We start from the raw sequence: 11,305 nt of genomic DNA, 5'->3' as shown, positions 1-11,305 counted from the left end.
CAAAGTCAAGCAGGCTGAGAGCAGTTGGAAAGACGAGGGGAGCACCTGAAGTAGGCGGAGTTACAAAGGGAGATAAGGGGGCTGAGTCTTTCCTCTGCCCAGTGCGTCCAGTGATAGCGGATGTCCTCCTTCTTGGCGGCGAGCGATAAGGCCGATCGTGCCATTCCGGGAGCCTTATCACTTTCAGCAGTGAGCGGACGACGGTTGGTGCCAAGGCCACGGGATGCGATGGACTTCGTGGCATCGCTTTGTCCTCCTCGCGCCGCCGTACATCATCTGTGCCTCGTAGGTGACGGAAAAAATGACAAGCTATCATTGCAAGTAATTGGGAACATTTAAGAGCGGTTGTCATTTGAGAGACAAGCGAGATTTTTTGGGTGGGGGCGGGGGGGGATAAAACTTAGGAAGACAGACGCAAATCAGTTTGAACCATCAGTATGTCCAGACTGAAGACATGTTCATTTAGTCTGGTGTGTTATCGCTCTCTGGATCAGAAACAGGATGTCGGGTGTGTGTGGAATTGGGGGTGGGAGGGGTTTAGAGGACAGTTGTCTCCATTTAAAAAAAAGAGTACGAAGCTCAGCACAGCAGACTATTTGATATCAACGGCAAGGCAATCTTTACTGCCTTCCAGAAAATTAGCTATCGGGTACTTTTGCTCGAGTGCACAATTAGCGACGCCTGTTGATCTTCAAGTTAGAGCGAGAGCATCCAAGTCGTTTCTTGGCGCTTATTCAAAGGGATTCAAGAAGAAACTAGTAGAGCAGAAAAGTCATCACCACATGTATAATACGCAACCTTTCTAAACAATAGGACACGAACATTTCTGACATATCGTTTTGCGGGGGACTCAAGTATGAGAACGACTTCGACGGCCGTGCCACGTTACTGTCTTGCGTCGGGCGCGTGTGCGCCTCATGCAGCAGGTGCCGCCTGCTTGTCGCCACCTGCCAGCCACGTTTTGCGGCGAGGTAAAGATCAAACGCGCTTCTGACGAAAGCGGAACGTGGCGGGCGTGGGGCTTCCTTCCTTTACTTGGGAGTCCGACAAGATGCGGGGCAACAACATTTGCCTCTTAGGCTGTCAACACACGCATTGGGGGCTTTGAAGCAAAAGCAACGTCACATGCCGCAGCATTGACAGATCAAGTTCATTGATAAGGAGGAAAAGACCACTCTGGTCACATCGGATGTCTGCATCGAAAAAGGTAGACGCAGTTGAACGAGTCATGTCAGCCATCAGCCGGGCCAGTGTTTTGTTTTGTCCCCCCTGCCCCCCTCCCTTCTTCCACATGCCAATGCTATCCTCACTGGAAATGTACATTTAAACAAACAAATTGTACGAGAGGGGCCACAGCCGAAAGCAAAGGAAATGGTTAAAGTGGGTGTAAGCCAAACACAATGTACGCATTTGTGTATAATCAAGATGTACTTAGGTTTAAAAAAAAAAAAAAAAAAGACATCTTAATCAGTGCACATGATAAACACCGATGCCTATTCGTAGTGACGCTTGTGCCTAGCATATTATGAGAAGTGTCCCGGCTGGTCCCTCCATAATAAAGACCACTCGGTATGTGATTCTGCGTTGCCTTGACAACGAAAGATATGTTTTCTCGATTACATCCAAATGATTATGAAGTTATGTCAGTGTAAAATGATGACATACTGTTGCTTTAAACACAGACGCCAGACAGTTATTGTGATGCTGTGCGCCGCAATTCATGTTGGGGCCTTGCCCTCTCTCAATGGTGCCTGGATTCTCAGTCAAGTGGGACTGTTGCCTATGAACATTTTTTTTTTGTCTTTTTTGGCAGTACTTAAAAAGACAAAAGGAAAAAAAGGGGGGGGGCAGGTTTAACAACAATCATGACTGGCTTGTAAGAAAGCTTGATTGCTACCGAAAACCTTGCCCGGTTTGCAATGACTTTGATTTTGAAAAGATCTGCATTTCTTCAAAGGTGACTTTGCCTTCCTGAAATAAACATGCCCCCCCCCAAAAAAAAAAAAAAAACACAATAGGAGGCTATATGAAGCAAGACAAGGAAACCCTGCCTACCCTTTTATGACTTTTTAATGGACGCTTTCCAGCATTTGACAATAGCGGATGCTGCTACGTATATGATCTATTCAACTGTATGCAGTCATAATGAAACCTCATCCCGCTGAGAAAATAGCCAAAAACCTTTATACGTAAAACTCTACATCTATAATTGTTTCGTTCGAAAAGGGCTTTTAGAGTATATTTGGATCACCCATTAGGTTCCACGTCCTGAGAAAAGCCGAATGGCGAGAGATCAAACATGGTTTCCACACACCAGGAATTTTATACTGTCCATCCGGATAATAATAACGTTTGCCTGACATAAATAAAAATGTTCTCCCCATTTTTTTTAATCCCCTTTTCTACTCTGCCAACATGTCTCGGCTCACCGATCTTTCCGCATCCTGTGTATTGGAATCCCACTCCCCACACTATTGGACTCAGGATGTTTTTTTGATGTTCCTATGTCTATGGGAAGGGTTGGGGGCCCCGCAATCATTTTAGTTTTTAATAGGATGCAGTGATAACGTGGCAGGTTGATTGCCACATGGAGCCAAACGAGGAAAGGGTGCGGCGAAGGGGGCCTCAATTAGGGGCCGTCGAAAGAATGCCAAGCGAGATAAAGCAATTACATGTCGCTGCGGCGAGGAAGGCTCTGCGTTAAATGTCAGGGTGGACTGCGGAGGTAGCCTGTGTGAGTAAAAAAGAAAAACCGGTGCTGTTTGAAGGCTCCGCTTGTGCAACTCCTGTTCATGCAACATTCACAACAATCAAAATGGCACCGGCATGACATTAGGATCTCGACCCTCTGACATGTCAACGCCCACCTTCAGCGGTTGCGTTTGGTCACTGAATGCCGATGAATAAAATGTCAGCTTAAAAAAAATAGGAGAGGATCTTATCATACATTTCGGGCTTGCAATGGCCTGAGACCAGCGCTCGGCTCGTTTTATCTTCCAAATTGAGGAAACTAGAAAGTAAAGCAACGACTTATCTGTGTGCATGGGCAAACAGAAGAAGGTCCCACGTCGCTGCAAATTAAGACCTCCCCGTCCTGCCCGCCTCCTCCACAGCTGGCCTGTCTCACACACACACAAACACACACTAAATGGGCCGCGAACAGTAGGGTTGAAATGGCTTTGTAGCACCAACAGGCAGGAACCGGCTGTTGTAATCAACGTATTACGTAATTGTAATCAAAGCACACTACAGTGGGACTAGAAAGTATTGAAGGCTGGACAACCTCCAATTTATTCGTACAAATTTATTTCTCACACACGATTAATGGATAGCGATTCAACCGTTGCCATCAAAGTCCTTTAGAAACTCTACAGACAATGGGTTGGCCAAAGTAACATGAAACATTTTTAACTGCCATTCAAGTGCGAGATAACGGTAAAAAATCTTCGTGGAGGTGGGTTAGACCAAGTGTAATTTCGCAGACATGTGCAAGCTAGTTGGAAAAAAAAAAGTGGTTTGCGCCAACGTGGGTGTGAACACAGCCGACGCCATTTGCGGAAAATAAAAAGTGAAACTGGCAACATTATCTTATGCTCTAACTGACACTTCGCAAACAAAACAAATCTTGGTCTGGAACACTTTGAAGTTCTGACTCTGAGCAGCATTTCAATTCGACCTTCTCTAGTAGCATTGCTGAAATTTCCCAGTCTCCTGGAATGCAGCATCGCGACCTTGTCCATTAACATTCTTTCCGGAGTGGTTAAGTTATGCAACATTTTATATTTATATTGCAAACAAGCGGGAGATAACCGGACAGTGTCCATAGCATAAACGGCGGCTGTAGCATGATGAGAGCTTGCGATTGTTCTTGATTACTGACATCTAACATGCTGATTAGCCGCCAGTGGAGTCTTTCCTCTTGACTCCAAGTTTGCTTATCAGGATGGGCAAGTGTTCCCCTCGGCTCCTGACACAGGAAACGTGTTTTGGAGTACAGTATATGTGCAGGGTGGGGGCCGGGGGGTGTAAAAGAGGAGTTTCATAATTGCTATCATTTGTATTCCAGCTGGCGCTCGCTTGGTACAAAACAACCGGTGGTCTTATTTTTCGATTTGTAGGAATTAACTTCATAAGCACACAAGAAAACAAATACTTCTTTTGTGTCCTTAAGTAGTGACATTGAAGAACGTGAACCACGGAACATTAAAGACAACGGCAAAAAATTTGGAGAAGGAAGATATTCCCCATTCGCAGCATTAACAGAAATTTTTTATGTTGTCGACTCCAATATTGAGTCGCGACGAAAACGTTTGTGTCGTGTGTCAGCCTAAAAATTCTGTCTCATCTGGTCCGGGGTCACTTTTTAGAAAACTATGCTGTTGGGGGTTTTATAAACAGGCCGTGATGTCACAACCAAAACAGGAAGTGGGCCAGGAGACAGTCGTCGCTGCTGTTGGTGCATGTAACGCTTATCAGGCTTATCCGCTGGCAGCGTTTCTTTACAAAGTGACATCAGCCACGACTGGCCTCGGCCTGGCGTGTACAGGGGGACCTCGGTCGAAAACAGGTGTGGTCGCGTATCGCTGAATTTAATGCCAAAATTAAATCAGGTTGTGCAATGTGCTTAATGAGGTCAGCTCTTACTACCAAGCTGCATGCCAAATCACGGTTGGGCGTAACGTGTGAATTGGACTGCTTCCACATCTGATGTGACCCCTGACAAGATTTCCAACTTGAAAGTTTAAACACTGACGAAAACAATCGGTTGTTTTTTAAGGAAGTTGCTCGCATGTGTGCTTTGAAAACGGCTACGTTGGTTTGCATTGGAACGGTGGAGTGCTGGCATGTCTGATAAGATATATTTGCAACAACGCCACAGGAAATTTGTGTCACAGAGTAAGCGGCGTAAAGAGATTCAAGGACACGGCTCTTAAATCATTCATGGTGGGACGGGCTCTCTAAAAAAAACACAAACGGAGGACCAATCACTGTGGCCATCCACTTCATCCTTGCCAATCACGCCATGTTTTTGAGGTTCAATTAAAAAAAATAAAAATAAATAATGCAACATAGTATACCACAAAACAGGGTCACAGGAATTAATTTATGCAATTTTAGAAAGAGGACCATTTACGTTGTTGTTGTCAATTGAGTGCGATCCAATCAAACGCATGAAAAACAAGCAGCGTGTCAACTGCCACGGTCAAGGACGAATGACCGTGCTCAGCGGAGCGTAAATCCTGCCGTTCAAGCTTGCGTGCCAAATATCAGAGAAAAATATTCACGTGTGCATTCAAGGCATAATATGCGTTTCTGTTATCTCTCAACATGTGGAAGTCATTCCCCCCACACCACTCAAACGTGTTCAGAAAAACGCTCCAAAACAAACAGAAATGCGTTGTTGGCATTGATTAACTGCTCCGCTTATTCATGAAAGGTCTCCAAGGCCCCAAAAAGAGAGACCCCCTCCACTTGGGCTAATTTTGGCCTGCCGTTTCCCCCCCCCCAAGCCCACTGTGGGAGCTGTGGATCAGAACCTCGGGGCCCAATCAGAGCTGTCAGCAATGGAAAAGTGGGAAAAGGAAACACAGGCAGTATTTCATGCCTATGATGGCTACACAAAATTGTAATGAGCTATATTAATAAATGCAAACGCTGAGAAGCTAGCGGATAAGAAGTAGGTGTTAAGTGTAATCCCTACACTTTTTTTTTTTTTTTTGGCTCTGTCACGTCAGTCAACTAGAGAGGAAACCCATCCCTGAAAATGAATGGGGGTGGGTGTGGGGGGGTGGCAAGAAACAGGGGTGGGTGTTCATCATCCAGGAGGCCCGAGACCTCTGCTCCGTCATTGGTCACACCGAAATCGCACATCAGTTTAAAAGCAGACGCCACTTTCTTCCCTCCCTTCACTCAGTCAGTCAGTCACAAAGGCCTGTTGTGCGCACGCGCGTTTGTGCGTGTATGTGTGAGCACGTTCCTGTGTGTGTGTGTGTCTGTGCGAGCGCCACAGAAAGACAACCGAGTGGGACTTGGGATGCCTGCGTACGCCACCAACATGAGACTCAAGTTCCCCATCGTGGCCTTGGCTTTAGAGGTTATCACCATCATCCTGTTTGCAGTCTTTGTGGTTTACGATGACGGTAAAGGTCACGGCCACGACGGCCACATCAACGACACGGGCCACCAGGACCCGCCGATGATGCTCTATCCCAGTAAGTGTAAATAGTGCGACTGGTTTGCTGAGGGATGCTCCGATGCGGCGCATCTATGACGAAAAAGGGGAAAAGTCGTGACTACCGGGAGTGGGGGGTTATGTGTCTTTCTGCGGGCCTTTAAAGGCCAAAACATTGAATATAAAAGTTGGGTTGGCTGTTACGAGACTTACTAAACTTGAAGCAAATTTTCTGCGGACGGTTTTAAGTGAATGTTATCGCTTGTCTTTTCCCAATTTTTTTTTTTTTTTTTTTTTACATTTTGGATCTTATCCAGTCCGGTTTTTGATTGGAAAAATGTGAACTCTATTTATCACTGTGATGGACGACAGAAATAGAGGCTGTTTGTTGCAGTGCAGATCTAATAAGTGCAATAAGAGGAGTCACAGGGTCGCACTCCCTTTGGTCCAATCGAATCTTAGTCACCAAAGCACTTCTGCAAGATCAAGTGTTGGGTTGCATACTGTCATGGAGAAATGTATCCATCCGGTTTCTGATTCGTTTATTTTCAAGAGGGTCGCGGGCGTGCTGGAGCCTATCCCAGTCGTTTTCGGGCAGCAGGCCGGGGACACCCTGAACTGGTTGCCAGCCAATCGCAGGGCACACATAGACGAGCAACTATCCACGTTCATGCTCACACCTCGGGACAATTTAGAGTGTTGAATTAACCTGCCGTGTATGTTTGTTGGAATGTGGGAGGAAACCAGAGTACCCGGAGAAAACCCACGCAGGCCCGGGGAGAACATGCAAACTCCACACAGGGAGGCCAGAGCCGGAATCGAACACCGCACTGCAAGGCTGGCACGCTAACCAGTCGACCACCATGCCGCCCCGGAGAAATTATTTGAAACCTTTCTACGGATGATGCGCACTCCATTTGCAGCTTTGCGCCGGAGTTGGTGCACGCTCACAGTTGGGCGTGGCAGGTGTGAAACACAGAGATAAGCTCAGTGCAACAGCTGCCACTTCAAATGGGAAGCGTTCGCATGAGTTTATTGAATTTGTAGCATTGTTCTTGCTTTAAATGTTACAATTTTGATGAGAGAGATGATGACTCACCTATCGGTGGTCCTTATTGAATGTTGTTCACATTTCAGTGAATTTAGATTGTATGCACGGATACAGTAGAAGGAAAACGTGCAAAAAAAAGCTATGTCCATACCGCCCGTTATGTCTGCTGCTACCGCGCATCAGCCATGTCATACTTTCTGTGCACGACAAATACCCATGAGGAAAAACAAATGACACTTTGTAAGGTGCAAAATGATTTCAAGCATCCTTCCCGACATTCATGTTGCTTGATAGTCGTCGCCAAGTGGGAGCATCTCTACTGGTGAGCGTTACCTAACGTCTGGGCGTGACGCCAGACACTGTGGCTTCCTCCCAATTCTCGCGCCTCAAATTCAGTTGCGCCGCTCAAACTATGTTGTGACCCAAAAGGGGGTTTTGCCTTTTCATAAAGCATCATTTCAGTTGTAACGTAAACAATAAGTAATATTCTATGGGCAGCTACGATGATCACCGACATAGTGATTTAACATGCACTCGACATATTTAGGGTCAATTTAGCAGAGCTTATCTTAAAAAACTAATAATAAATAAAAAATAAAAACGATTTAAAGAGGTCAGACTGTAGTTTAAAAATGGTCTTTCAACACAATCATCATACGGCCCATGAGACGACACCGGCGGCCATTGGATCGGTTATAGTAAAAGGAAATCACATCTATTGTCTTTCTAGCCTGATGTTATTTCCATGGATGGAGCTCATCAACATGAAGCTAAAGGTTCCAATTTCCCGTCTTTGAGGGAACAGTCATCATCAACAATGACCTTGCTTACTTGAGATGGGCGTAGCATTGTTGTTTTCAATCTTCAAAGTCTTCACTTGGCCAAAAATACCTTCTCCTCCCATACTAAACCTATTCGAGTCATATGCTCTTCATAGAAGCCGAACAAGGCCGCTAACTCGGTCGGAAGAGCGCAAGCTTTTTCTAATGCATTGAGAGTGTGATTGGATTGCTTTTTCAAGCCAACGGGTCACGGCTGACAAAACAGCTCCCGTGTAAGGAAATGACTCCTGAGATCCCCACCGGCGCCCAATGAATTATTTCAAGCGCTCAAATGAGTGTGCAGGAAATTAATAGCGTGAGGTTCGTTTTTGAATTGAACACGAGAGACGAAAGCGTTCCGTCTGATCCAATATTGCCGCCGCCGCCACCACCGAGCGGTTATGCGCGGGGACTTGCGTGACCAAGTACTTACCCGCCTCCCTTCCTGTGTGTCTCCAGTGTTCCAGGATGTTCACGTTATGATCTTCATCGGTTTTGGCTTCTTGATGACCTTCCTGAAGAGATACGGCTTCAGCAGCGTAGGCATCAACCTGTTACTGGCCGCTTTCGGCCTGCAGTGGGGCCTCCTCATGCAGGGCATTTGGCACCTGGACGACGGCAAAATTAAGATCAGCATCTTCAAGTAAGGCCGGCGCCATTTTAGAGTTCTTTTTATGATCCGATCGTTTGTTTTCAAATCTTTCAATGGCCTCGCCCCACCTGTCTGAGCTCCTCTGCCCCTGTACATGCACATGCACTTTTATGTACAGCAGTGGTGGTTTTAAAGTGCTCTATAAATACAGTTGACTTGAATAATCTGTTTTCCTAACAACTGGTGTTCTCACCTTGTAGAATCATCAACGCGGACTTCAGCACGGCCACAGTCCTGATCTCCTTTGGGGCAGTTCTTGGTAAAACCAGTCCTGTACAGTTGCTCATCATGACCATTCTCGAGATCACCATCTTCTCCATCAATGAGCATCTGGCGGCAGAAATCATGGGGGTGAGTTCACCGGCCAAGCTCCAACCACCAGAGGAATACGATCCTCCTTTGATTTGTACCCGAGTAAATAGATAAGGCCGAGAAAATCCAGGGCCGACTCATGGGCGAGTTTGTGGAGACTCCACTTTGCACAGCAATGAAATAATTCTCGTCTCTTTCCAGGCTTATGATGTCGGGGCCTCCATGATCATCCACGCCTACGGAGCCTATTTCGGTTTGGCCGTGGCTCGAGTACTTTACAGACCTGGTCTGAGGAACGGGCACGAGAATGACGGCTCCGTTTACCACTCTGATCTGTTTGCTATGATCGGTAAAAAGACAAGTTCCTACGATTGAAAGTCATTTGTCAATTTACTCCGAGTAGCCCTGACTGCAGAGCGCACTTGGAGGCGGTGCTCAACGTGGGGTGGAAGGCGCTTCGATTTCCTCGTGGTCGGGGTCAAACGTTGAGGACCACCCCACGTTCAGACGGGCCTCGAACCGCGCTCTGCAGCCGGGTTCTACTCATTGTGCTACAAGTTGGAGCTGCAACTTTCCAAAGCCTGCTTATTATTTTACGCCACCTAGGGGACACAAATGTCCCCGCAGCTTCTACACTTATTTTGGATGTGCTGTACGCTAAAAGGCCCCATTCTAGCAACCTAAACCAATAATTTACATACTGTCAACATTTGACTTTTACATGAGCTGCAACTGCCGCCCCTTACATTTGGAAATTTGCGAAGAAATAAGATGAAGTCCATGAGTTTCGATTGCATCCTTTAACAGGGACGGTGTTCCTCTGGATGTTCTGGCCCAGTTTTAACTCTGCCATTGCCGACCCGGGTTTCACCCAACTCACTGCGGTGATCAACACGTACCTCTCCCTGGCCGCCTGCGTCCTCTCGGCCTACGCCATCTCCAGCCTGGTGGAGCACAAAGGAAAATTGGACATGGTAAGATCAACTTTTATGGCACTGCAATGTGAATTCGACTTCAGTGGAGTACACGTTTGACCCGTTCTGTCATCACATTTTCACTGTACAGGTGCACATTCAGAACGCCACCCTGGCCGGTGGCGTCGCCGTGGGAACGTGCGCCGACATGAACATCGGGCCCTTCGGGGCGATGCTCATCGGTTTAGTGGCGGGCATCATTTCCACACTGGGCTTCAAGTACCTGACTGTGAGTTAGGAAATGACCACCGATTAATACACAGCGCATACATACAACATTAATATTCAAATGATGTTTTCTGTTCTCTCTCCGCAGCCTGTTTTGGCATCTAATCTGGGCATCCAGGATACCTGCGGTGTACACAATCTGCACGGCATGCCGGGTATCCTTGGAGGCTTGGCTGGTATCGTGGCTGTGGCTTTGGGAAAAAAGGATGGGTAAGGTTCAGTCATGCAAGCCGCCAAATGTCATTTTCTTTCGGTTGTGCTTGATAAAATTCCGACTGTTCGCCTTTAGAGGGAAAGCTACCATGCAAGCTGCTGCCTTGGCTTCGTCCCTTGGGTTTGCTTTGGTCGGTGGGGCTATCACAGGTGGGTGGAGATTAGTGTAAAAGGGCCTTTTCCAATTCTGACTCATCAAGTTACTCGAAAAGCGCAAGACCCATGGTGACCAAAAATGTGTTTCCCCGATTTTTCAGGTTTAATAATGAAGTTGCCTATCTGGGGGCAACCTCCTGACCAGAACTGCTTCGATGACTCTATTTACTGGGAGGTAAGAAATGCTACTATACTTCAGAGATGATGGCAGAGAGTAAATATTTCACGTGATTAAACATGAAATTCAGGACCATTCTTCTTCTTCTTCTTATTATTATTTTCCAGGTCCCTGCGGAAGAAGAAGAGAATGAGGAGAGCTTGGCTCACGCAGATCACTCGAAGAACAAAGCAGATGTTTAAAAATGTAGAAAAAAAAGTGCAAAGGGGAATCGTATTGTTCCATAATGCTCTTAAATGCAGTTTGGTTTGGGTTGAGACATTTAAAAAAAAAAAAAAAAAAAACCCAAACAAGTAGAGCTCTGTGGATAGCACAGCATAATTAAACAAAGTACAGTCAAATGCCCATCTATTATGAAAGCACATTTGATCAAGATTAACCTTAAGGGTTGTTTTTACTTTTTGACACTGAAATAATCAACAGTTCACAAGTGAATTTTCACTCAGCACTGGAACACGGCAACGCCTGTAAGCTTTTTTTTAAATCTACTTTAATAAATTTACTAGCATGTTTTTTTAAAAACTATTTTTACATATTAGAATAACACG

General features: G+C 46.0%; 1 protein-coding gene and 1 long non-coding RNA gene across 2 annotated transcripts; one reads left to right on the top strand and one right to left on the bottom strand.

Annotated features, from left to right (window-relative positions):
- Nucleotides 1–44: 44 nt before the first annotated feature.
- LOC109508005 (uncharacterized) lies at nucleotides 45–2,492 on the bottom strand. The gene is made up of 2 exons (XR_002166582.1): nucleotides 1,666–2,492; nucleotides 45–282 (listed from the first exon to the last, which is right to left on the bottom strand). It is a non-coding gene; the product is annotated as an uncharacterized LOC109508005 (long non-coding RNA).
- A 3,411-nt stretch (nucleotides 2,493–5,903) lies between these two features.
- On the top strand, nucleotides 5,904–11,235 carry rhag (Rh associated glycoprotein). The gene is made up of 10 exons (XM_019857881.1): nucleotides 5,904–6,212; nucleotides 8,504–8,687; nucleotides 8,897–9,047; nucleotides 9,210–9,357; nucleotides 9,816–9,982; nucleotides 10,074–10,211; nucleotides 10,299–10,420; nucleotides 10,500–10,573; nucleotides 10,681–10,754; nucleotides 10,865–11,235. The coding sequence occupies exons 1-10, from the start codon at nucleotides 6,035–6,037 to the stop codon at nucleotides 10,937–10,939; spliced, it is 1,311 nt and encodes a 436-aa protein (XP_019713440.1). The 5' UTR covers nucleotides 5,904–6,034; the 3' UTR covers nucleotides 10,940–11,235.
- Nucleotides 11,236–11,305: the final 70 nt, after the last annotated feature.

The sequence above is a fragment of the Hippocampus comes genome, unplaced genomic scaffold, assembly GCF_001891065.2.
Source record: "Hippocampus comes isolate QL1 unplaced genomic scaffold, H_comes_QL1_v1.1 scaffold154, whole genome shotgun sequence".
Taxonomy (NCBI): Eukaryota; Metazoa; Chordata; class Actinopteri; order Syngnathiformes; family Syngnathidae; genus Hippocampus; species Hippocampus comes.
The sequence above is the reverse complement of the archived record's forward strand: the minus strand, read 5'-3'. Positions and strand labels throughout refer to the sequence as shown.

Bases quoted from the DNA above. Each gene is read 5' to 3' on its own strand.
- rhag (XM_019857881.1), top strand. From the start codon at position 6,035: ATGCCTGCGTACGCCACCAACATGAGACTCAAGTTCCCCATCGTGGCC. The intron at 9,048-9,209 runs GTGAGTTCACCG...GTCTCTTTCCAG, and splicing joins TGGCGGCAGAAATCATGGGG to GCTTATGATGTCGGGGCCTC. The intron at 10,421-10,499 runs GTAAGGTTCAGT...GTTCGCCTTTAG, and splicing joins GCTTTGGGAAAAAAGGATGG to AGGGAAAGCTACCATGCAAG.